This window comes from Pteronotus mesoamericanus, unplaced genomic scaffold, assembly GCF_021234165.1.
Source record: "Pteronotus mesoamericanus isolate MK-2021 breed Mesoamerican mustached bat unplaced genomic scaffold, CSHL_Meso_final contig_105, whole genome shotgun sequence".
NCBI classification, from domain to species: Eukaryota; Metazoa; Chordata; class Mammalia; order Chiroptera; family Mormoopidae; genus Pteronotus; species Pteronotus mesoamericanus.
Window position 1 is genome coordinate 5,468,157 of NW_026555006.1, and position 27,274 is coordinate 5,495,430.

At 36.1% G+C, this 27,274-nt stretch overlaps 1 protein-coding gene across 2 annotated transcripts; it reads right to left on the reverse strand.

Annotated features, from left to right (window-relative positions):
- Window positions 1-27,172, reverse strand: TMEM59 (transmembrane protein 59). Of its 2 annotated transcripts, none has more exons than XM_054573521.1 (8): window positions 26,743-27,172; window positions 23,019-23,124; window positions 21,353-21,447; window positions 17,734-17,886; window positions 16,122-16,203; window positions 15,016-15,097; window positions 11,470-11,578; window positions 1-5,186 (listed from the first exon to the last, which is right to left on the reverse strand). In XM_054573521.1, exons 1-8 carry the CDS (start codon window positions 26,929-26,931, stop codon window positions 5,031-5,033), a joined length of 972 nt encoding a protein of 323 aa, XP_054429496.1. In that variant the 5' UTR covers window positions 26,932-27,172; the 3' UTR covers window positions 1-5,030. The 2 variants fall into 2 exon arrangements, with proteins under 2 accessions (XP_054429496.1, XP_054429489.1); XM_054573514.1 differs by having other exon boundaries at window positions 15,016-15,100.
- Window positions 27,173-27,274: the final 102 nt, after the last annotated feature.

The following is a 27,274-nucleotide window of genomic DNA, read 5'->3' on the forward strand; positions in this document are numbered from 1 at the left end:
TTGTTTAATGTAGATGATTTAAATTTTATTGAAGTTTACACACTTAAACATTAAGAAATTAACAGAGGTGGGGCTCCAACGACTGACTGCATGATGGTCTATCTTGAGGTAACATTATCAAGAGTTTTTGTTGAAGCCTCTCATTTCTAATCAGTTGCTGCTTTCTTTCCATCCAAGCCTTGAATTATTGCTGTTCTAACGTTGCAAAACAATTCAAGTATACAAAGCACACAAGAGGTAGTAATAGAAGCCCAAATAACTTAGAATTTAATAAACAAAATATTTTACTCTTAAAAATGACAATGTAAATTCAGGCAACCTTTAAACTAGGGGTTCAGTGAACTTGTTTCACTAATTTCTAACTGAAATATAGCATTTCCTTCAGATATGAACACCAGCAACAATTGATAGTAGTATTAGCAGTACCTGTGACTTTATCACCAATAGAAATCACATTTAGATATCAAATCATGGCTGTTGTATATGTTTCAAAATAATCATTTGAAATTAGAGTTGTTTTTAGCATCAGCGCTAGACCTTATTGTTTTACATATTAATAAAGAAGCCCATATCACAAAATTTTGAAAATATCTTAATAACTGTATTTTAGTATAATTAGTTTCCTTTGCAATCCTTCATTTAGTTTGTGCATTTGAGAACAGTATTCTGAGAAGTGAGTCCATAGGCTTTGCCAAATCACCAAAAAGGTCATGGCATAAAAAGGTTGAGACTACCTGATCTAAACAAGGAATTCATTAACATCACACGAAGAAAGTACTTAGTAAAATGCATGAAGCCAAGTTCAGCAATTATAATTTCAGAAAAGGTATATAAACTGTGCTTCAGAGTTTAATTAATGCAAGAAGTTGGAAAATCCACACTAATTTTACACCTACCTTCCCACAAGACTGCATTTCCCACTATCTCACTCTTTTATCTCTATCATTGCACATTACTTCCCCCAGACTCTAGTCTAGAAAGACAGGCAAGTAAGGTAACTTATCCTGATGCTACTCAAATGCAAGCAATGACATGTTTAGCAACAGAAAACCTCATGGGAGGGGCTCAGAGCACGCTGAGTTAGGAGAAGCTGGGTTGGCAAACCTAGAATTTGAGGACAGTGGTTAAGTTGACCTAGCACTGCAATTTAAGAATTTAGCCTGACGTGGAACAGCTTTCCCAGTCTGCTTGACAAAACTCAGACTGTGACCAGGTCCCAGAAACCAGTCCTAGGCTTACCATTCAAACAAAATGTGGAGAAACAGAGAGCCTTATAGATAAGAGCTCAAAAATATATTGGGTTGGTCAGAAAGCCCATTTAGTTTTCTCTGTAAAAGACATTTTTCATTTTTACCAATAACTTTATTGATTTGAATATTTTGAGTATGTCAGTTATCTCCTGTGAGATTGTTCTCAATTAATGTCTCAGTTTGATCACTACCAACTTCAAAGGGCCTACCTGACCACGGAGCATTGTCCAAGAAATCTCTAGCATGAAACTTCATAAACCACCTTTGACATGTTCAATCAGTCATAGCACCTTCTCCATACACTGCACAAATTTTTTTTTTTTTTTTTTTTTTTGCATTTCAGTTGTGTTTTTACTTTTCTTGAACTAATAGAGCATAATATGCTGGAAATGTTGCATATTTTCTTCCATCTTCAGTATTAAAATGGCTACACAAAACTACCAATTTTAATGTTTTTAAAAAATGCATACTGCTATGACAGCTGTCACAACACAGTCTAACAAAATTGTTTCGAATGAAGTTGAAGACAACGAGGTGCTACTAGAGCCATCTTTATGGAAAAAACCAAATGAACTTTTTGGCCAACCCAGTAACATGAAGTAAAATGAAAGGAAGTGAATTTATTTAAACCCTATTTTAAAAAATAAAAGCACTGGGAAGGGAATGTAAATTCCTATTTCAATGTGGCTGGGTAAATATGTAACTTAATAGATGCTACAGGCTACTGCTATATTGATGGCCCCTCGACTTGCCCCTCTGGTCTATCCACACTGTTGTTGAGAGTCATCCTAAAACACTGTAACTGTCTTGCTGAAGACTGACCCCTCTAAGGCTTCCCACCGTGCTCAGGATCAAGTTCAACATTAATAAGGTCCCTTCGTATCTGGTCCACCAAGACCCATCTATTGCTATGCTTTTGTAGGCTCTATCTCAGCTGCTGAACAATTTGCAGTTCCATACCCTCTTACCTCTATGTCTTCAAGCATACTGTTCCCACTACCTGGAATCCTGTTTGGCTTCCCCTTTTCCTCCATGTTTACACTTAATGTCACTTTCTTCTGGAAGTTAGGGCCATCTTATGTATCCTCAGAGTACTCTATGTCACAGCAATTATCGGATTAATAATAGTCTGTCGCCTTTAGACATTGAGCAATGGATCATGCACTGGGTCTTGCTTGTTGCTGCAGACCTGTCACCCAGCGCAGGGCCTGGCACTCACACTCTCAAGTACTTGTTGAGTGGTTAAATTGTGGGTTATAGGGTATGAGGGAAAAATCACTGCCAGGGTATGGTGGGGACACAGCCAAAAATGTTTTTACAATTGCTCCAAAGGCAAGGGGGTCTGGTTAATTTTAACAGAAAAGGTCTAGAAACCTCTAGATGATTCCCAAGCATGTGGTTCGTGAGAGCCCACAAAAATTGTAATGGAGTAATTTTATATATTTCAAAAATTACAATGGAAATGGCACATTTGCCTAAGACAGGACAAATAACAAGGAGTAAAGTTGTTTGCTTTTGACTGTAATGTCAACTCAGTAAACGTATGTTTCACATGCTGATTGATTGGCAGTTGATCAGCTTATGATGCATCAGAGAAACTTCTGAGACAAGAGTGATAAACTAGATGATCTGGCAATTTTTGATTTACCAAAAAATATATCATAAATAATAGGTATGCAAGGAGTTTTGTGAATACTGGGAATCTTGGGCCTGTATCATTCATTACCGTGGCTGCTATCTATGTAATTGCCTAAATTAGTATGTTTTACACTAGGGGCCTGAACCAAGCACCTTATGTGTCTGGGAGATTTGAAATACAGACTCAAGTGTCTTGAGATTTTGCCTAGGACGAAGACAAACTTCTCCAGATGCTTTTAATGTGGTATGAGGGATGATACCTGTCTCATGGAAACAAGTGAAGTGGGGCCCATTAAAGTAGGGCTGAACTGTTACTTAGGAGAAGGGGCCTCTCAGTTCTGTTGCCTTTGTTAGAATTTTCAAGCCAAGCATTTTTTACAATGTATATACTCTTTTTTTAAAGTAAAATTCTTTTTGAAAATGTCAGTTTGGTTTGATCATGCTAAAATAAAAAGAGGACAGGACACAAATATTTGAGTGTCTACTAAACACCAGGAATGACTGGGTTCTTTTCACATACAGGAATTATCTCATAAACATAAAGGGAAAGTCTGTGTACACTTGGATCAGTATTTTCAAGACAAATGAGGGTATCTCAGGGTAACCTTATTCAGGAAGCAAAGAAAAACAAAACCAAGGGCAGGTTACTAGAATACAGTACAATTATACAGTTGCTCCTTATCTAGATACTCCTTTTATTGTTTTATGAGGAATGGCTTTCCCAACAATGGGTTGACTCCTATAAATTTGCAGCATTTTATATATTTCCAAACTCAGTTTGCTTCATTGGATGTATTTTCCGTTAAACCTGTATCTGATACTAAGTATGTACCATGGGTGGGAAATAAGACAACCAGGTTTTTTAAAAGGTGTACTCGAATCCAATCTCTATGTTCTGTAACTGTTTTCTCATGAAAAATGAGACCATGACTGCTTGACGACTCCTTAGTAATTACTCCTCTCTTCCACATCTGGATGTGGTCACATTACCTTCTAACCCTCTATCTTCCAAATCTAGACAACCTATTTTAAAACCAAAACTTGTATTTGGTGACCAAGGTCTTACTTGATTAGTTTTTAATTGTATGCCTTCTTTTGACTCAGAGAAAGCTGATGACTAGGCTATAAGATGGGTGACTCACTCTAGTCAAAAAGCACTACAATTCAGTTGCCAGCGATGCCCCATGTATACGGAAAGTATTGGTTCGCAAAGTTTTGTAACATTTCATGGTAAAAAAGCACTGAATCATGTTAAGATTCTAGTATACTATGTTACCTGATATAATTCTTATTTTTAAATCTGTATTATAGGAAAAGGAATGATAATAACAATAGCTTTTGCCAAGTGAAATCTATAATTTTGTACCACAAGAGTCTAGTTCTTAGTTTCAAAATGAAGTTTTCTCAGAAAATATCTTTAAACTTATACTTGATATGTTAACAGAGAAAACTAGCTCTTTGGAAAGACACATTCAACATAAATCTATAGTCTGTGCAAATAACATAAAATGTACTTCTGACCTCATCATTTTTGCTTCACTTTGTTTCCTAACGATATTATATAGCAATAGGTAGAAACAGAACATTTCAAATTTTTGTTCAGGTTGGGTAGGGGTGAGAGGAAAGATCTGGAAAATCAAGAGTATATTAACTCCAATTTCAGCACATAATTATTCAAATAAAATTTTAATGATTTCAGTTCAATACAACTGAAAATGTAGTGTAGGGCATTCCCTGCTAAATTTCAAATTACAGGTTGTGGGCCATTTCTGAGCAGAAGCATCATATCCTACCGAGTATTCAGCTTTCGAACTAAAGTGATTGATGGTATCATGGTGAGAGGTGGGGAAAACAATGATCAGCTCACAGAGTTAGGCTAAAAAAACCAAAAACAATGCAAATAATAAAGCAGCTACAGATATTAAAATAAAAATTCAATCCCAAATATCCATCTCTTAAATTACTAGAAAAAAATTACAGGTAAAGTTACAGCAAATATATAGCCTTCTCAGATTTGGGTAACTTTATTTTCATTTTATAGTGATTTTTAAGCCCTATATCCAATGAGACCAATTTAAAAAACCCTACGAGAAATTGAACTTTAGATATCTATTACACTTTTCTTGGAAAAAGAAAAAAAGCTTAGATTTCTGAATGAGCAAGGTTCACTTTTGTAGGTAGAGGCCCTGCTTCTTCATGGTCTTCAGCTTGTGATCTAACAACCACAAGAGAAGAAGCTGGGTATCTGTTTAGCTTTTGTTCGTTCACAAATTCCAAGTCACCATAGATGCTCAGCTTCTGCAAAAGAAAACCAATGCATGTTAGAATTTGGATAATTTAAAATATCATTAAATAAGTCTCCAAATAATAATTTAATCTATAGGTATTTTGTTAAAAAAAAATTCTATAAACATTCTCAAGAATAAAGAATGTTTTTAATCTAAGTGTTACAGATAGGTGATTAGCTGCCAGTGCTGGCCAAAGAAAGCTTTCCCACATGTTCCAACTTAACATATTTAGAAGCATAACAAGAAGGTATCAAGAAAAATTGCTCAGGTTTAAACGGAGTTATTGTGGTCATATAAGAGCACTGATTTGGGGTGTTTGATTCTTTAAATGACTAATTCCTTTTTAAGATCTTAGCTCACCAACCAAGTTATCAAATGATTTGGAGTAAGTTTCTCTGCTACTAAATGTTTTAACTTAATGCATTTGAAAAATATGTGCTATTTTAAAAGGCTCTAAGAACTAAAGATTTACATGAAATATTTTAACACTGAAAGGTCTTCATAAACATAAAAACTCCTTAAATTATTACTATCATATCCAAGAAGATAGTAAAACAAGAAAATGAAAGCATAAAATAGTCACTGCAAATGTCATAAAACTCACTGGAGTATAATGGTAATGTCTAATATCTTTTGGAAGTAGGTCTATTGAGATGTAGGATTATCTCCTAAAGGCAGAAAAGCAAAGTGAAAAGTATTTGCTAAGAAATGAAATAGAGTGGGTGGGTGGAGCAGGGGAAGAGTCGTGGGTGGAAAATCGAGACATCTGTACTTGAACAACAATAAAAGTAGTAAATAAAAAAGAAATGGAATAGATTTTGTTGTTAATTCCTACAGCAATACATCTCTGAATCATGAGTTAAAAACTGAAGTGCTGACCTTATTGAAAAGGCAAGTGACAAATACAGAGCAAGAACTACATAGAAGTACTTAATGGTGGAAAGGTGCATTTGAAAGATGTTGAATAAAGAGCACTTTCAAGATTTTAAGTACCTATCAATATTGATACAGGCCACAACATGAATGAACCTTGAAAATATCATTTAAGAGGCCATGGCCATGACTGACGGTGGTGGTTGTGGTCCTTGGGAGGAAATGGGGAGTGACTACTAATGAATATTAATTTTCTTTTTGGGGTGATAGAAACATTTGAAAAGTAACTACAGTGATGGCTGCTTGTTTTATATTTCAGATATGCTTTGCTGTCTACTGTTTCAAGGCAACAACTATATTGCAACAAGGACATGGCCCCGTACCCTATACTTTTCCAGTAAGAGTATCTTCCAGACATATTCAGTGGTTGATGGACTGAACATGGATCTGACATGGTACAGCCTCCTTAAAACTCAGGATCAACATGTGGTAACTGGCTCTGGGGCATTGTAAAAGGAAACTTTCACAACACTATTTAGCACCATTTAAAGACCCTGATGCCCTGGTTGGTCTGGCTCAGTGGAATGAACACTGGCCTGCAGACTGAAAGGTCACTGGTTAGGTTCCCAGTCAGGGTACCTGCTTGGGTTGTGTGCCAGGTACCCAGCTAGGGGCATGTGAGATGCAACCAACTGATGTATCTCTCACGCGTTCATGTTTCTCTCCCTCTCAATCTCCGTCCCTTCCTGTCTCTCTAAAAATAAATAAAATCTTTAAAGACCTTGAAAACAGCAACCAAGAACTGTTAGAATGATTTCAAACATCAACATGGAAGAAAGTGAAGAGATGGTGGTGAGGTGGGAGATGGTGTAAGGGAACTAATTAATTCCTCATCCTTCAGTAGGAAGACATTAGATAATGTCTAAAGCTGATGAAACAAAAAAAAGAAGATGAAAATTTAAAAAACTATTGGCTGTGGTTTATCTGGAAGTAAGGAAGAGGAAGATTTAATTTATGTTACACATATAGCGTCTAAAAGTTAAAAAATAAATTTAATTAGTAAACATATTTGAGCTTTAGGCCTAGCTCTGCCACTAACCAGTTATATAATCTTGAATAAGTTACTTAAATCTTTTCTAAACCAGTTTCTTAACAGAATTTGAATTAAAAAACTGTAGCACTTATATTGTTTTCTGACTGACTCTATTATGAGACTTAAAGGCTCTAAATGGTAAGATTCTTGGACTTTTCATTTTTTAGATTTAAAAAAATAGAGTTTATTATAGTTTAAGATATGTTTCACGCTACTTCCTGGGTCTTGGAAGCCTTAAATTTTGTTCCATTTGATCTTATTCTTCATTGTATCTTTAATCTCTTGAACAGGCCCTGGCACATAACAAGTTATCCATAACTGTATGTGATTTACTAGCACTAATGTTATAAATTTTCTAAAGCTCTTCTTAACTGAATACATGAAATCAGATGATCATGATCTTGACAAATAAGGAAAAAGGAAGCATATATCTAGAGATGACAATGAGGCAGGCATGTATATCAACATCTGTCGACTACAAATTTCTGAGGCTGCCTGATTTTTTAGGAAGGAATATACAATATTGTTAAACGCTGTTTTTATATGTCAAGTTTGGCCTGCCCGACAAGGAGCACTATGAATGACAACTCTTTATCTTAATTCTTTAAGTGTCATCCCATTAAGTTTCAAAACTGACATGATAAATGTGAAAGAAGAGAGGGGAAAAAAGTGGAAAAAAGAGGATCAAAATCTTTATTCATCAAGTCACTGAAAATGACCCTACTTTTAAGATCAACCAAGAAAATGAAATTCTTTGCCAACTCTTTCTGGCCATTACAATCAAATGATATATAATGAGTACCTAACTATGTGCAAAGCAAGCTAAAAATAAGTTATTTCAGAGTTTTCCTAAATTAGGAAAAATAAAGCTGTTTGTAAGTTCCTAAGACCATGTTCCAGACATTTATTACCACTATTTTAAGCTTTGTTTGTAATGACTGAAAAAAGGAAGCACTTTACATTTCATGTTTAAGCTCCAAGATACCATGTCTATAAAGAGACATACATTCTCTCAGCAGGCTTATCATTTCCCCCAGACACAAAGGATCATATATGTAAAGAACACAATATAAATAACACTGCTCACAGATGAACTATACATATTTGTATAATTAAAATGGAGTCTCATGTTACTATGGAGAGGGATCAGAAATAACTTACATTCCAATAATAAAATCAATGAAAAGACTTTATGAAAATGAAGTTTAAAATAGGTGGCTTTTGGCCAAGAAAATCTGAAAACCTTCTAATAACAAAGAAAACACCAGGGAAGGAGTACTTACAGTGCAATATTTTTAAACAAGAAAAAAAAAACCTTAATATGTATTAAAAATTGTTTATAAAGAAATCCACTCAAATGGCAACACAAAAATTGTTCTGGATGATGTGATGAGTAATTTTTATGCTTCTTTCTATGTACTTTACAAATTTCTACAGTAAGAATAAAGTACTATATAATAAATACTATATAATAAAAAAATATCCTTGAAACAACATTAATACCTAGCCAAATTGTGGTTTCACATACAAAAGTCTAAAACAGTAATTCCAAATGGCTGCTTTCCATACCTTTTTCTAGAAAATGTATCTTTTAGAAAAGTCTAATCTCTTTGAGGTTATAGCCATAATTTTAATTGTTAAGGATAAGAAGAGAGAATTCTGGGGAAAGGCAAGGACGTAACATCCATTAGGTAGGTATCTATAGGAAATGTGACTGGCACTAACAGGACTCCACATGGGTGTTGATGCCTTAGGCTTTAGGATCACAGGGATTTGCATGGGCAAGTAAGTGTTCCCCAAAGAATCTGAAAATGAGGGGAGAGAATTTCTCACAGAATGAAAACTATACAATCAAAACAAAACTTATCAAAGCAGAGACATCTAATAAGAAAAGAAAGATCAAGAATTATCTGAAAGGGAAGGAAAGATCCCCAAATCTGTAAGATGTAATCAAAACCATAATGAAAGGCATTACTATGTCTAAACAGCACCAGAAGAGGAAGTCAAGTAAGGAGATAAGAATGGAAAACCTATGAAATGCCCATCTAAGACCTATTTGGATAAGGGAGAGATGGACCAGCCTGGCTCAAAAACATGAACCATGTGGTCCCAGTAGTATTCATCTTCCTAGTGTCAGCGGGCACACAGGAGATCGGCTCCTGAAATGAATCACATAATCCACTCCCCTATTTATGATGCCCAGGTAGCTAAAGAAGCTTGAGGGTACTGGCTTTGGAGTTAGGCTACCTGGAACCACATTCTGGTTCTGCCACCTTCTGGCATGTGACACTGGGGCAAGTATAAACTCTCTCTTGCAGTTTTCCTGTCTGGAAAATGGGAGTAATAATATCAGCCACCTCAAAGAATTAGTGAAAAGACTAATGAGCTAATTAAGGTAAAACAGTGCCTAGTACAAAGTGCTAAAATTAGTCTGTAGACCTAAGGACCAGAATCCAGGTTGTGGTGAATTTATCCATGTAAATTTCATCTGAGGCCAGCCATCCTCAGTCTTTCCTGGCAATAACCAGACCAAGCTCTATGTGTATCTTTTTCTTTTCTTTTCTTTTTTTTTTAAACAAGGGCATCCTAGGGGTAAGGAGAGGAAGTTGGGCTAATGATATACAAAGGAAAGAATAAAGTGCCACATGGTAAAAGCTCAACAAAGATTTATTAGTATAGGTCTGTAGCGTTGTTGCCATAGGATTTAGCATGGGGTAACTTCAAAGGAAGTTAATAGGCTAAAGCAATCCTATATAAGATGGGTAATTTCATTTTCCTAAAAACAATAAAATGACTAAAATATGGACATCAGAACTAAAAACAACAAAGGTAAGTAATGTAGCAAGAGGATGTCATCAGTACATTTATATCACAAGTAGACGAGTGGTAATAGAAATTTATGCAATCTCTGATATTTCAATTCCTGATCCTGCCCGACATTATCTATTTGGTTTAGTTTCCTAATTTAAGTTCTTTCAGTCAAGTCAGGTCCTTACAGTACTTCCCTGATAATTAGCTATTCTTGTCTGAACTTGGGAAAATTGTCCCCCTTCCTCTTTTAATCCACACCTACCCATTTTTCCAAGTTCAGGTCAAGATCCACATTATCTAAAAGCATTACCTCACAATCCCAACACATGGTGTCTGCTTTCCTTAACACTATACATTTATTATTTGTGCCACTTAAAATCCTTATCAGCCATAGGAAAAATAGTATACTGGAAAAAAAACAGGCATTGTGAATCCAAAGACAAGAACTAATATCAGCCTCACTGTTTTCATTGCTGTGCAATCCCACGAAGGTTAACTAGACTTTGTAAACCTGCCATTTAATCATCTGTTAAATGAGTAATAACACCTGCTGTAGAGTACTGCCAGACATGTAAGATATATGAAAATACTCTGCAAGTTTTAAAGGACTATATAAATGTTAGTTATCAGTATTATCCTGTCCCAGTTTCTAGTTGCCTGTATCACATATCATTTTAAAAAAGAAAATAATTACCCTAATTATTCATGTGTAAATCTTATATTAAAACACATCTTTATAGTCTATTTAGATAAAACTGTTCAAGCACCATGCTAGGCACACGCCAACTACTTATTACTAGATTCCATTTAATTTCTCTCTTTTCTGCTTTTCACTCTTTTTCTACGGTAATTCCGAGGCGTAAGAGAACTAAAATCTACTTCATTTGGAGCTGAGGTCAACAGATATTATCATCCCCTGTTTAGTTACATAAATCACTTTCTTTCCTTGAAAGCTAAATTGAATTATGAAATTACAGACTTTTCCCAAAACAAAACTCCTTGACCTTACAAGTTATGTTTCTTGGGTGAGTTGAATTTTAATTATCAGGGAAGTCATGATAGTTTCCCATCCTCTCTTAGGGTTAGATACCAGAACAAATGAACTCCAAATCACATACTTTAGCCTTGCTGCTTCTAAAGCAGCAATTACTTTTTAAAATTTGTGACAATTAAAAACTTTACGGGGTCCTCAAGTCTTCTTTCTTAAGTATCACTTCAGAAACTGATGACAGTAGGTTCTTCTCAGTTTCAAAGAACTAGGAGAAACACTTTACTCAAACCAGCCAACATATATGTAACTACGGTAGCTGTCCTACAGAAAACTAGAACTGTGATTCTTGTGTTGCAAACCTGTAATTTTTCATTTGTGCCAACACCCAGGTGTATGATTAAAACCACCAAATCTTCTCTCACTCTGTTAGTAAAGAGGCCTTGTTTTTCTAGTTAAACAAACAGGCATTTAAAATGACTGAGCATATGGCTCAGTCTTCAAACGACATCTTAGAACTAAATTTACCTCAGAGGGAACATACTGCTCCACAGCGGTAGCAACAGTTGCACAGCAAATCCAGAGCAACACCATCACCGAGAGGACAAGAGTTGTGGTTAAAATCCACCCAGAGTTACTGAAAAAAGTAAAATCAGTCATGCTAAAATTTCATGATATAAGAAGTAGGGGATTCTTAATAATTAAAGGCAATCAACAATATGTGCTTAATTTAATAATACTACCTTTATAACTACTACATTTTGCCGTGTATAATGCACACTTTTTTGCCCAAATTTCTGAGGGGAAAAAAAGGATCCACATCATACATGGGTATAATGACTACATGCCGTAGGTACAGTGATCGACATAATAATCCTGTGTATAATATACACAAAAATATGGGCGTGCATCATACATGGGAGCACATTATACCATGGCAAAATATGGTAATTTTAAAAACATATTTATAGAAGGAACTATTATATATAACAAGTATATTAGGGTGGTTTGAAGTCCTTCCCTCTTGAGTCCTTGAGAAATTCTGAAGTTTCTTTAACATGACTATATTGCTTTTGTAATTTAAAAATCTTACATACTGGCTTCTTGTTAAATGTATATAATTAAAGCAAGTAACTGTCAAGGGTACTCTTAAATTACTAAACCTGAGATAAGGCAAAGGAAAGTGTCCTATGAATTATATACTGCTATGAAAATATCATATATATCATTTTGCAAAGTATTACAATACTTGCTTTAAGAAAACCCAATGCCACAGAGTTAAGGTATAAAATAGGTACATTATAAAATTATCATTCATTTTACAAAGGGATTCACCACACAATTCCAGAAGTTAGCTTCTCTAGAACATTTTGAATATTTAATCTGCCACAATTTATTTACTTGTTCAATTTCCAAGAGTGCATCTATTATTGGGCATTCTATATCCATTACATCATATCTTAGTAAAGATATAGTTACATGTTTCTTATGATTAAAACATCTTAATGTAGAAAGCCAATTATAGGAATCAGCAATCCAAGATTTTTCTATAATTGATATATTGTTCGGCAAACTATAGAGTCAGATTCCAAGAACAGGAATAAGTCTGTGTTCCTCCAACACTGCCTAATAAAAGATTGAAGTTACCACCATAACCCATTCACTTGATGGTCTACTAATACTTGAACGTGCTAAGGAGAAAGCATGCAGTCACTGTTTGTCTTTTAGCAAAAGAGGCAGACTTTAGAAAATGCATTGTATCTAAAAGCAGGGAATTCCTATATGATGCTTGACGTATTCCAATTTAGAAAGATAATACAGTAAAAAATGTTTAATGGAAAAAAACCCCCACCTAATTTACATATTTAAGCCCTAACCTGGCTAATAAGGAATTCCCTTCCATGAAATAAGGAGGATATATTTAACACCTGGATCCCAGTCACAACTAGTTAAGCCAGATAAGGAGGGCTCATTTTACAGTCAATCCACTTCTCCAACCTCTGCAACAAAACAATCATACAAGATTCTCAACTATCTCCATCATTTCCTATACTCCTTTTCTACTGCTCTAGTTCAGACCTCTTAATTTCTCACCTTACACAAGTGGTCCAAAGTGACCCTCTATTCTTCACAGAGGCCTCTTTCTGATATTAAAAATGATTACTTTCTTGCTCCTCTCTAGCTCCTGTCTATCAAGTTTGGTCAAATCTCTTAAACAAACGTGCTACCACTAGCAAAAATCTCTACCCATCATGTAAGACATTTCTATTCCCTCTGTAAATTCTCCCACTGAAATGTCTGGTAGACTTAAATACTCTTTGTACTCTATATATGAGAGGTATGTGTGTATGTATAATATGTGGCAATATTACTGTGTTGTTCACTATTTGCATGTCTGTTTCTACCATACTAGACCTGAGAATTCCATAGAGGCAGAGACTGAACAGGTTTCAAGTCTCTAATGCAGTGCCTGGCATATAACAGACTCTCCAAAAAGAAACAGCAAGTGAAAAAACGAGTGTGAGCTTAATTTCCACTCTGGAGGTCAAGTGTAACTTCAAAACAACTATGATATAATAAAAACAAGTACTGTATAAGAATCAGAAGACCAGATTCCACTGCCTAGTTTGGTGATCTTGTATGAAATCATGGAAAATCATGACCCTTTACAAACAGAAAGCTATGACAGAATAGGATGATTAGAAGATGTAGAATTAGAAAACCTAGGTAACACAGTAGATATATAACCTTGGGGATAGTTGATTCACCTCCCTGATACACCTACTTATCACAAGGTACACTGTTCTAAGAGTCAAATGAGAACATTGAGGGGAAAAACATTTTATAAACAATCTTTTTATTAAAATGTAAGATATTTTTAAAGTAGTTCATGTTTGTCCACAGAAGCTTCATAAAATTAAGTCTCTAGTTATAGTTAGTTGCTTCCTAAGTTAAACATTTACAAAATTACTTTTTAAATGCTAGATTTAAAAGAACAATATAAAATATAATGATAAAATGGTAAAGAGCAATAACACAAATAAGATGCCAGGTTAAGTATTGAGAATAAATTGTAACTTAAAATTAGGTGATTACTTAGCTTTCACAAAACTATCAAATTGCAACAAAATTCTAAACATTGGAGAGGGGGAAATTGCCCATTTTTTTTGCACAAAGTCAAAAGCACGTTTAGAAAGGGAAGAACGGGAAAATTTAAAGGTAAATCCTTTTTCACACCCAGTCTTTAAAGACTGTGTTTGGTAAAAGGCATTACTTTCTAGATTCCAATATGACTTTACTGATATCTGATAAAACCTGTCAAGAAACTATTTCTAGCACAAGAACATACAGAAAGCATGCAGTTTGTACTACTGCTGTGTGAGACTGTGAGGGCAAACACTTGTATGTATTCTACTCAAGTGTTTGAGCTGGTATCTGACAGTAAATAGTTACCAGTAAGTGTTAAGACCCACTTTCTTTCTCTTTTTCTTTTTTTGGGGAGCAGGGGATGTTGAGGGAGGTAGGGGGAGCTCATATCGTAACTCCTTGGAAGAATGGAAGCACACATGCTTTGATAAAAACCTCTTCACTCTCAAAGGGCTTGATATTCCTTCCTAGGAGGGCATAAGGAACCCATCACCCCTGCCTGCCCTAATGATCCTTGGCATAGAGTTGATACTCCTTAGTACAGAACATAAAGCCCCCCTTAATCTATTGCCCTTATCTACTTCCCCTAGCCTCAAGTGTGGCCATGCAGCTGGAAACAAAAATCTGATCCCCAAACCATTCACATGTATTTTACTTAAATGGTGGGAAAAGCATATTTCTTAATGTAAATCAAAGAATCCTAACAAGATAGCTTTTGTACTGTGAAAAAAACTATGTATTTGGGTTTTATTGCATATTACCTTTTAAACAAACTAAAACATCCAAAGTACAAGTTTGGTAGGGAAAAGATAAAAGTTTTTTTCTTTTGAGCAGCTAATAAAATTTTAAAATAATAAAAAGGAATGTATCTTTCTGGTATAAGTTAGATTTTATCTCCTACACCCATTAATAAAGAGGAATACATACAGAGAGAGGCATCTTAAAAAGCCATCACTTTCTCCATCTTCAAGATAGTTCCTGTGAGCTTGTGAACTTCTCATTTGTAGATCTGCTGAAATAACAAAGTATATGTTTATGATATTCTATACTCTAAAAGATAGTTTCAAATGACTACTTCTAGATCTATACACTTTACAGATATCCAGTTGTTTTTTAAGTGTAATCTAATACATTTAATAATGAATGCAAGATCCTGTGGCACATCAAAAACCAACTGGATATTCTACACTAAGGATTTCCTATTTTATTTCCAAATCCTCATTGATATTAAAGCTTTCAGTTTAATTATAAGTGGGCGTAAATAATAGAATTTGGTTTATTCTAATGTTAAGTTAAAGATGGCCTTCATTATCCACCCAGCAAAAATAATTAGAAAGTTAATTAAATCAGTACCTAAAATAAGGCATGAGCTAGAAGTAAGCCAGCTTTAGCTTGATGTTTTATATTTCTATGAGTTAACATTCACTTTTTGTAAGGAAATAAAAATAGAACAGGAACTCACACTTTCAGGGTAGTTTCACTATTTAGTTACTTGATTGGGATGTATAAGATTATTTCATTAGTTTATACTTCCAACATAGTTCACAGCAAACTATATGGTTTCAGAATAGTGGTTCTCAAGTGTGGTCCACAGACTAGCAGTATCAACAAAATCTGTGAGCTTGTTAGAAATGCCAATTCTCAGGTCCCATCCCAGATCTAGTAAATTGGAAACTTTGGGAGTGGGGCGCAGAAATTTTTTTACCAAGCAGTCTAGATTCTAATGCACATTAAAGTTTGAGAATCACTATTTTAGAAATTATTTGTTCATCTTCCGTTAGTGTAAAAACAATCACACAACCAATTCTATCACAATCAGATTTGACTGCTATTTTTTTTTTAATTTTTATGATTTTATCTATTTTTAGAGAGAGAGGAAGGGAGGCGAAAAGGGAGGGAGAGAAACATGTACCCTGACCAGGAATCAAATTGGCGACCTATTAGTTTGCAGGCCAGTGCTCAATCCACTGAGCTGCTCCAGCCAGGACTGACTGCTAATGTTTTTATCCTAAGCTGATTAAAATAAAACTTACAGGACATTCTGCTTAGCGATGATGATTTCAAATTTCTAGGCTCCTGCTCCAACTGTGGTGAATACTGGATTTCTGGCTTAGACTAAAATGATAATGAAAGCAATTAAGCCATTTGTACTTCTTAAGCCTTTCTCAGTAGCAAGTTCTATAATACATCATCTCTATTAACATTCAGACTGAGAAAAAGTAACAGAAGTATGGTATAAAAAATAAAACACATTAACCACAATATATTTAATTGCACTTCCTAAATATCAGATCCAGTGCCTTGCAAAGAAACAGACAGATTTCTGGCATCATCAAGTATTTAGTTTAACTTCCTGACAAAATTTTTAAAAAACAGAAAAAAGGACAAATTATAACATACTGCATTAAATATCATACTCTGCAAAAATGAGTTCTAATTCTAGTTGAGCAGGAATAATTTAGAAGACTGCCAACATTTTTGGCTAAACATTTATTATCTTTATTTTTTTCTCAATTGAAACATTCCATTCTTCCTTAAGTATGAGTAAATCACACATTGCAGCTAAATATTCCACACTTTACCGATATCACTGATCCTCTGAAGGCGGGGTTTCTCCATCCTAGTTACACTCCAGTTAATCTCACATCTAATCAGGAATAAATGAGGGCTCCACTCTAAGAGTCAACTTATGCTTTAAGTAGCTTTAGAACATAAAACTTATTTGTGAATTGAAGGAGATTCCTTCTGTGTTTTACTTATTAGAGGCCCAAGGCTCAGGATAGTGCTAAAAATGACACACTAGCCTTATAACGAGATACTCACTTAGTAATAAGAAGTAAAGATTCACTTCAACTATTACCTGAGCGAAAGTACCACAACATAATTTGTGGACAGGTAAATTTAAGGAATTTAACTATGGAATTAAAAGGAAAATAGGAGGGTAAGGTGGTATATGGGCCTTGAAGCTAAAGGACCTGAGTTTGAAGTCTAGTTTTGTTATTCATGGGCAGGGTGACCTTAAATAAGATACAGACCCTCAATTTCTTCATCAATAAAATAGAGATAATACAACTTTATGAAGTTGTTTGAAGATCTGAGATGAAATATGTAAATCCCTAGTATATAAGAAGCTTAAAAAAAAAGGCTATCACTATCACATCTCATGGTAAGTAATGAGGTAGGAAAAGTAACCTCTCTAGGAGGCAACGTACTTCTTTGACAAGCTCTCTTACAAGAGTTATGAGGGAAAGCACTAAAAACAACCAAAAATTACATCATATTGCTTTTCTCTAATATCTACATATAACATACATACATGCCACTATTTATATTCAAAGTATACTAATTATTCTTATCTCTCATATCTAGAGGTTTCATTTTATCAATTTAACCACTATAAAATTTAGAAGACAGTTCTTATTAGATAAGGGCTGATGGGCTTTAGATAAGCTTCCCTTGGGCAGAGGGAAGGGTAAGTCACACTGTGTCATGATGCCCAATGTTTTCATTAGGCCAAATAAACATTACTTAATGAAAAATATTTGTAAGTGACTGAATACATGGCTCTATGCCAAGACATTCATTTAAGACACATCTGTTTACTGTTGTTAGTATTTAGATGAATATATGAAGCACAGGTGTCACCTGGAATATAACTATTTTTCCGTCATCAGCTTGCAGATAAAAAGTCCATGAAGAGGTTATGAAGCTCTGTGCAGAGTCCATCATGTCACTCCAGAATGACCTTACCAGAGTGAGAGGGAAGAGTAGATGCATTTTTGGCATCAGGGACATGAGCTTTAAAAAGAAAAAAAAAATTAAATCATTTGATGTATATAATTATTATTTATATATGCATATTCAAGATAGCAACATAATCAAGATTCTCCAAATCCTCATTAAGGATAGGGCATAAAGAATTAAGTGAATCTTCTGGCCAAGATGGAGGCATAGGTAGATATGCTTTGCTTCCTCGCACAACCAAAAGGAGGACAACAATCAATTTAAAAATAAAAAATAACCAGAACTGCCAGAAAGTCTAACTGTATGTAAGTCTGACAACCAAGGAGTTAAAGAAAAAGAATTCATCCAGACTGGTAGGAGGGGCAGAGAAGGCCAGCAGGGGCACACAGGATGTGTGGCAAGGCGGTGTCTGTTGGACAAGGTGGTCCCACATTCGCCTGTGGATAAAGCATGAGGAACAACTAGGGAGCGAGACAGACTGCACAACCCAGGGTTCCAGTGTGGGGAAAAGAAAGCCTCAAAACTTCTGGCTGTAAATACCTGTGGGGGCTGAAGCACCAGGAGAAACTGCCAGTCTCACAGGACAGTCCGTTGGAGGGGCCCACAGAGTACTAGAGCATACACAAAACCACCCACTCAGGAATGAGCACTAGGGCAGCACCTGAAAAGGCACAATTCACTTATGGATAGCAGGGGAAGTGACTGAAAGCTGGGTGAGAGCCAAGCAAAGCAAATGGCACTGTTCCTTCTCTGACCCCTCCCCAACAGACAGCACCACAACCCAGCAAAGTGGGTTGCCCTGCCATAGCAAATACCTAAGGTTCCTCCCCTTACAACATAACATGCTTCAAGACACAGAAAAATGGCCTAAATGACAGAATAGATCAAAACTCCAGAAAAAAAACTAAGTGACAAGGAGCTAGCCAACTTATCAGATGAAGATTCAAAACACTGGTAATCAGAATGCTAACAGAAATGATTGAGTATGGATGTGAAGTAGAGAAAGAAGTGAAGGCTATACAAAATGAAATAAAAATATATAGGGGAGCAACAGTGACAGGAAGAAAACTGGGACTCAAATCAACACTTGGAGCAGAAGGAAGAAACATTCAACCAGAACAGAATGAAAAAACAAGAATTTAAAAAAATGAGGAGAGGCTTAGAAGCTTCTGGGACAACTTTAAATGTTCCAACGTCCAAATCATAGGGGTGCCAGAAAGAGCAGGGAAGGAGAGGAGCAAGAAATAGAAAACTTATCTGAACAAATAATGATGGAAAAGTTCCCTAACCTGGTGGAGAAAATGGACATGCAAGTCCAGGAAGCTCAGAGAGACCCGAAGAAATTGGACCCAAGGAGGAACATACCAAGGCACATCATAATTATATTACCCGAGATTAAAGATACTGAGAGAATCTTAAAAGCAGCAAGAGAAAAGGAGACAGTTACCTACAAAGGATTTCCTATAAGACTATCAACTGATTTCTCAAAAGAAACCTTTCAGGCAAGAAGGGGCTGGAAAGAAGTATTCAAAGTAATGAAAAGCAAGGACCTACATCCAAGATAACTCTAACCAGTAAAGCTATCATTTAGAATGGAAGGGCAGATAAAGTGCTTCCCAGATAAGGTCAAGCTAAAAGAGTTCATCATCACCAAGCCCTTATTATATGAAATGTTATAGGGACTTATCTAAGAAAAAGATCAAAACTATAAACAGTAAAATGACAACAAACTCACAACTATCAACAACTGAACCTAAAAAAACAAAAACAAACTAGGCAAACAACTAGAACAGGAACAGAATCACAGAAATGCAGATCACATGGAGGGTTATCAGCATCAGCAGGGAGGGAGAGGGGAGAGGATGAGGGAAAAGGTACAGGGAATAAGAAGCTAAGAAGCTTACCTGGTAGGTACAAAATAGAAAGGGGGACGTTAAGAATAATATAGGAAATGGAGAAGCCAAACAACTTATATGTACAACCCATGGACAGGAGCTAAGAGGGGGGAATGCTGGAGGGGGAGAGGTGCAGGGTGAAGGGGGATAAAGGGGAGAAAAGAATGGGACAAGTGTAATAGGATAATCAGTAAAATTTACTTAGAAAAATAAAGAAGTGAATCTACAATAATCATTATCATTAGAATAAACACTTAGTTATCTATGCAAATTGACTATAGTAAAGCTGAAAATCTCTTTAATTTGCCACCAAAAATATTTGTAAGTTACCTGTATCAGAATAAAAGGCTTTTGAATCATGTCCAAAAATTAGGAGAATCCTGAGATTTGGTTAAATAAGGACTAGCACATCCTCAAGAAGTACAAGGGAAAGGGATAAATTACACCACTCTCATCTTTAACTCTTTCAAATAAAATAAATCATGTCATTATGAACATCAATGGAAAAATCAATCACAAGAATATATTCATAAAATGTGAGACATATGATATCAGGGCTGAGTAAGAGAACTATTTATGGGCCAAATATATATATATATATATATATATATATATATGTAGTAAGCTACTATAGAGACATAACACTAATTGATATCATCTCCCCTCCAATTCTGCCTCATAAATGTGCATGATGTGCAATATCATTTTTAAATGATTAGAAATAACCTACATGTCCCAAATAACCAAGTACATAAATAAATGATACATCCATATAAAGAAATATTATGTAGTGAAAAAAAGAGTGGACACTCACTGTATATACTTTAAATTAAAAAAAAAAAATGTATGTATCCTTTTATAGGCATAAAATATATCTATATTAGTTACTCTGGTTACTTCAATGGAGGATAAGAGATGCAAGAACAGGAGGCATGTCACTATTTACTCTTTATCTTTGAGTTTTGTATAGTGTAGCTGTATTTTTCTATACAAAAGTTAATAAAATTAAGGGATTTTTTCCCAATGTTTAGAGAGTATAGAGTATGAGGGGTGGGGAATTATAACAGATGACATAGGAGAGGTAATCAGGAGCCAGATTGTGATAAGCTGTTTGGACTTAAACCTGTATGTAACGGGGAGCAACTGAAGTATATAAGATAGAAGTATAACATGAAGAGCTTTCCTTTTAGAAAATAAGTATCTAGACGTGGACTAAAAGATAAACTAGAGGGGGTTAAATGGGAAAATAATTTGGAAGTTAATTTAGTAATATGGATGATGATCTCAGTTAAAATAATTGCAGTTGGGATTAAAAAAAAAAAAAAAAAAAAAAGGACTCTGACCTATCAATTTCCCTGAGCCTCGATTTTTTCATATATAGAAGGGGGAAAATATCTTCACTAGACCATGAGAAAAAACAAAATGAAATTAAGTAGTGAATATACCTTTTAAGAGTAAAGCATTATACAAAAATATAATTGATTTTTTGTATTTGCAAACATATAATTTGCTGAAAACTGATTATAAAACATAACACTAAAACAGGATCAAGTAGGTGATAAATATTTCAATACAAGTGAATGCAATGTAAGCAGGCAATTTTAAAAGGCAGTTTTGTTTCATACTTGTTCTTGTCTCAGTTCAGCGAACGGCAGCTGATTCTGGCAACCAAGATGGCAAGCATATTGCTCATCAGATTGGGAATATGCTTCTGTACATGCTGTAAGAGAAAAACAGTCAAATTACGAGAGAGAGAGAAAGAGAGAGGGGGGAGGAGGGAGGGAGAAAGAAGGAAGAGGGGGGAAGATAGAAAAGGGATATGGTATTTTATGAAGAAATTTCTTGTCTTTAAAAAGCATTTCGTAAATATAAATTTCCAAACTTGGTAATAGTAACAAATGTATTATTTTAATAAAACCTCTATCTCCCACAAGTCAAATGTTTCAGGTATAATTTATTAATTACATACTCAAGTTCAAGTTGAAATTATAATATCAAGACAATATGATATTCATAAAAAGGGAGCCTCATAGCTAAGGTTTGCATAGTGGAAAACACACTGAACAGGCAAACTCATTGAAAAGGTAACCTGAAGTTTTGGCTCCATCATTTGCTGGCTGTGTATGTGACCTAGGCTGACTGCTTAACCTCTCTGACTATTGACTTCCATATGTCTAAAATGGAAATATAACCACATACTTCATGGGGTTGAACAAAAAAATATACTTTAGTGGTTTATACAAATATGTATTACAGTTCAGAACTGGGACACTTAGTTGAGAAGCAAGTGTATTCACATGGCAAGGGGAAAAAAAGCAATTAGTCTAACACCCTAAGTTCTGAGAAAATGGAACTTAGAAAATGTTCTGCAGCAGAATTCTAAAGTTGAAATGGGTCTCTACCAGCCACACTCCCGTCCTTTAGTTTACCAGAGCCACCTTTTCCTTGTGATAGAGCACTTCACCACTACAACAATCTTATTTTCTTCCCAACCCAGTTATGTATTTGTGATACACTTTTCAAAGCTGCTAGATCATAAACTGAACTGCATTATGCACATATAGAGATGGCCAGTGAGGAGACTGAGCCATACAAAATATGGTTATAATACCACAAAGGCTGGATGTTACTCATGGCATAGTGATAGGGAGTAAGACACTTCCTGCTCCACTGAATAAACACTATAATATAATGAATGGATAAAATTCCATTAAAGTTCTTTAAAAAGTTAAATGTCAATTTTATCCTAATTACAGGCTTCTTTATATTAAACACATCTCTTTCAGCAAAAGGTAAGAAAAGTGGTTTAAGAGATGACAAAGACTCTGGTTACTTCTTTTATTGGCATGACCCACAAAAAGAATACACTATTAAATACTGAATCAAAGGCCTGATTCAGTTAAAAAAAACTAGGAGCTAGGTCAACTAGTCTATGATTGAAAGGCTCAGGAAAATTATACTATTCATTGAAAAGGCAGTGATGAATTATGAGAAGGGTAATTACTACTGCATTTGTCTAAACCAAATACTTGCTTAAACAAAGGTGTCCTATCCACAGTACAAAATAACACTGTCTCAACAAACATGAAATTTAAAGCCCATGAAATTTCTAGTAGCAGCTACTAAAACTCTAACCTCATAATAATAAAACTTTGTTAAATGACTAGTTTAAACATTATGCTTGTCACTTTCTGAGGAAAATACATTAAAAGTGTAACACGACTCAAAGTATATTAAAATCATGTAACACCAATGTTATATACTGCTGACGTCATTAGCATAGCATCTTACCAGATTCACATTCCAATTTGGTCCGATTTAAATCAATTCCATCATCCACAAACTGACAAATTGAAAACAGCCTGCAACCTCTCTGACAGGCATACAGCTCCTCTTCCTAGGGAATTCAAGAAGAGGGAAAATTACCAAAAAATAGTAAATCTGCCTCAGGGGAAAACAGGTCAAAAGAAAATAAAGTTAGTAGGGTTTATTATAAACTGTCCAATAAAAAAACTTATAACTGAACAAAAAAATGACAGAAGCCAGGTAATACCCAAGACCTTTGCTATATAAAGAGGTTTTGGTTTCTTGTTTTTAAAGTGATATCCAAGAAGGAAGCCTAGTGGGTAAAATCACTCTTTTCCCATATTTCATGGAAAAAAATTACAAATAAAAAGAACAATGATATAATCAGAATTTTACCAGAGATAGAAATGAGTAAGTAAGTGCCTTAGGACCAATAGCATACTTCTGCCATATAAATATTTATAATAGTCATCAAGCTTATCAGGAAAAGTATCATGATTAGCTTCACAAGACAAATAGTGCTATAAAGGCCTCCACAAAGTGAGATGTACATCTATAAAAGTGCTTACACGAAAGATTTTAAAAAACTAGCCTGTTTCCTTAGTAGTAAAACAGAGACAACACTCTTAACATCAATCTTGAAGATAAGGATTATATATTATATATTCACAATATCATTAATACTGTATTATACTATCTAATAAATAAACATAACATTAATAATATATTTAATGGCACCCACAATGTGCCAGGCACTGTACTAACACTTAATATCTGATATAACAGGCAGCACAGAGTAGGCATTCAATAGGTAGCTATGAAGAATCATATCCTTGTTCCAAGTACATGTTTCATGTTATAGATAATATTATTACTCCAAGTAATAATTCATGCCCCATGTATCCCAAGTGACTGGCAAGCATTTGTAAAATGTATCTCCTCTGATTCAGAGCACAAAGAAATGGTCCTCCCCATCAACCAGAACGCCAGCTAAATAATTATACGTATTTTCACATCCTGAGCTAAGTCAGGCTAACTATTCTCTCATTATTCAGCACTATTAATATTACACATACCAAATTGGTTTAACGACACACTTGTACAACAGAAAAAACAACTACTGACATGTGTTAGGCACTGTGCTGAGAATGCCACATATATTATTTTTAATCCTCACACTAGCTCTGCAGGCTGTGAGGGTTTTTTCCTACAGCTGATAAAATGAAGTTAGGAGAAGTTAAGTGATCAGCAAGATCACACAGATTATGAAAGTGGGGCTGTGCGTGGAACCCAGGTTTATAAGGTCCCAGAGCCATAAAAAAAAAAAAAAAATTTAAAAAAAAATGATCAGGCTGGATCTAGTTAGCTTTGTTATCAACATAAACTTATGTCTCCTGAATTTGGACCCATGCAAATCATGCAATTGCACTTTTAAGGAAAGTTAAAGGGTAAAATATAATGATTTTAAAATAATTGCTTACAAACAGTTGAAGTATTATACTTTTCATACAACAAGTAATTCTGAAAATAAGTCTTTAATATGAGATCTCTCTGCGCCAGCTACAAACACGAGACCAAGAGAAGCTATGTGGAGCATGTAAATTTATCTAAGTTCATTTCTTATATAACACACTGCTTTTTCCTGAACTGCAAAGCACAGTAATTATGTGGAGGGCCAAGAGAAATCACAGAAATAAGTAAATTAATTATTTTTAATACAACTTTATTAACAGAAGGTAACATAATGTAGCCAGTTTTAGGGCTGAATTCCAACTACTCCACTAGTTCTTGGCTATGTGACCTTGGACAAGTCGCTTAACCTTTCGGAGCATCAATCTCCTCAATTGTAAAAGCCTACTTTGCAGGGTGGTTGTGAGAATTAGGGATAATAGGTATAAATCTCTCATCATACTAACTAACAAAGGGGAGACAATTAACAGATTTTAAATCCAGGACTTAAAAGGAGCCAGATGATTTCAAGTTCCTGGTGAGAACTTTAAAGAGTAAGTAAAAATGGCTTAGAGATATCACAGAGATTTTTAGGAAGTAGTAGATATTATAAAAATACTCAGAAGTTCCAAAATGTTTATCCTTTTGAATTATTTATTCTCCCAGGATTCTGGTTCATACTACAAATGTGCTAGGAAATCTCAAAAAAACAAAAACAAAAAAACCCAAACCAAACAGTTAAATGATACAAAATAAGTCTCCACCCCAAACCAGGCCAAATCAATATTAATATGTTTCCTCATACAATCCTCTTAGAAGAGAGAAGAAAATAATGTATTTAGGGGCATTCTACATTGATTTACGTCTGGAAGTCAGAATTTCTCATTTCTCTCTCTAGCTATATTAGTCTCTGACTGAAAATTTAGGGTAATACAATATCCTCTCCCACAATTTGTCTTGAAAACTGGTAATTCTCATGCAACGTAACATGTAAACAGGCATATGGGAAGTGACAGCATTAGAACTTCTCGTTTTAACGACCTGAAAATACTGGCCGGTAAGTTTCATCCTAACTTCATTGGATCTGTCCTCGCGGTTATTTTGTAGTTTGAGAGCAAAAGGGCTAGCCACACGGTTAAGCAAACAGCACAGAGATGAAGGAAAAATAAGGAAAGACAAGCAACAGCAACAAAAGCTCTTATAAATAAAGGCAGTGGAGCGAGGAAAGCATATAACTAAATTATGCGGGGGTGGGCAAAAATAGGTTTACATAATACAAGTAATTAATAAATAAGTAATAATACAAGAATAAACACTGTTTCTCGTTTCAGTCACAACTGTAAACCTATTTTTGCCCACCCCTGTATATAGGAAAGGGTGGAGGAGTCACCACGCGATCTAGAATGCTGAGTAAACAAGAGTTCTCAAGAAAATGAAAAAAACAACTTGGGAAGTAGAATGAACTTAAAGGAAATGCAGCACCTGTGGGGGGGGCGGGCGTGAAAGCAGGATCACTCCTCTCCCTAAGCTGAGACACCCCCCCCAACCCCTTTCCCCTGAGGTGCCGTCTCATTTCTTTACTCACTCCACGAATCCCCTGTCTTCCGCACCCAATGGTAAATTCTTATAATGCAGATCCATCTGCTTCTTCTCTAAACCATCCCAGTCCCTAAAGGCAGTGCCATGCACACAGTAATTCAACACAGATGGAAAGCCCTTCCGGTGCGTCTCACAACTCCTCGGGCTGACTTGATACATTTCATACCATAGCGGAATTGTCTACTGTCTGACTCCGGGAACACGCAGACTGTGAGCTCCGGCCCGGAGACGTGCTTAGTAAACATGGTTTATGAAGTAACCTTTTGTAGGCTTTGCCTATCTGCTCCTGTCCCCCGCCCCTGTCCCCGCGGTTCCTTACGCTCCTCGAAGGCGAGGGCCCGCGCTAGTAATCAGCATCCTTCTCCCGCTTGGAGTGCTAGACTCCCCCGATGCCCTGCAAGCTCCCAGAGGAAAGGGGTCGTATCTCTTTCATCTTTATGTCCCCCAGCCCATTACAGGGTAGGTGCGGCACAAACTTCCGGTAATTTCAGCTGGAGGAGAGTGCAGCTATGATTAGGGAGGGAAACAGGAGCGAAACAGGTGGGAGGCAGCGGTTGAATGGTGGATTCAATCGCCAGGTTCCCAGAGCCGACAGAGACGAGGGAGAGCGGAGAGATGGGCGGCCAGGGAAGGGTTGTAGCCCGGTTCGGACGGGCCCTACCTTAGGGTAGGTGTGCAAAGGGTAGGTCAACTGACAGACCCGGTGACAAGACGCCGTATCACCCAAGACCGAGTCAAACGCTTCGGCCGAAGCGGTTCCCGAGCCTCCGGCCAGAGCCATGGTCAGCAGCAGGAGCGGCGGGAGCCCCAATTGGGCCCTGACCCAGAGGCTCCCTCTTGGCGCCGCCATCTTGTCCCCCTCTCTCACGGCAGCTCAGATTGTTGCTGTTTTCCTTTCAGGGTTTCCTCCTCCTTCCGGCGCCAGACCCTTCTCCACTTCTCCACCCTCCTGGCCGCCGCTTCCGCCTCCGCCGTCCCTCTCAGTTCCGCCCAGGCTCGGGCGAAACTGCTGCCTCCGCCCCAGCTCGGGGTCTACGAACTTCTAGATTGGAGAGAAGAGGTGGAGCCAACAACGCGAGTACTAGGGCAAACCAGCCCCTACTTGTCTCCTTTCTTCTCTTTGAGGGGCACGCTGGGACACGTAGTTCTCCACAGGCGAGAGGCGCACAGTACGGTCGCGAAAGTTGCTCTGG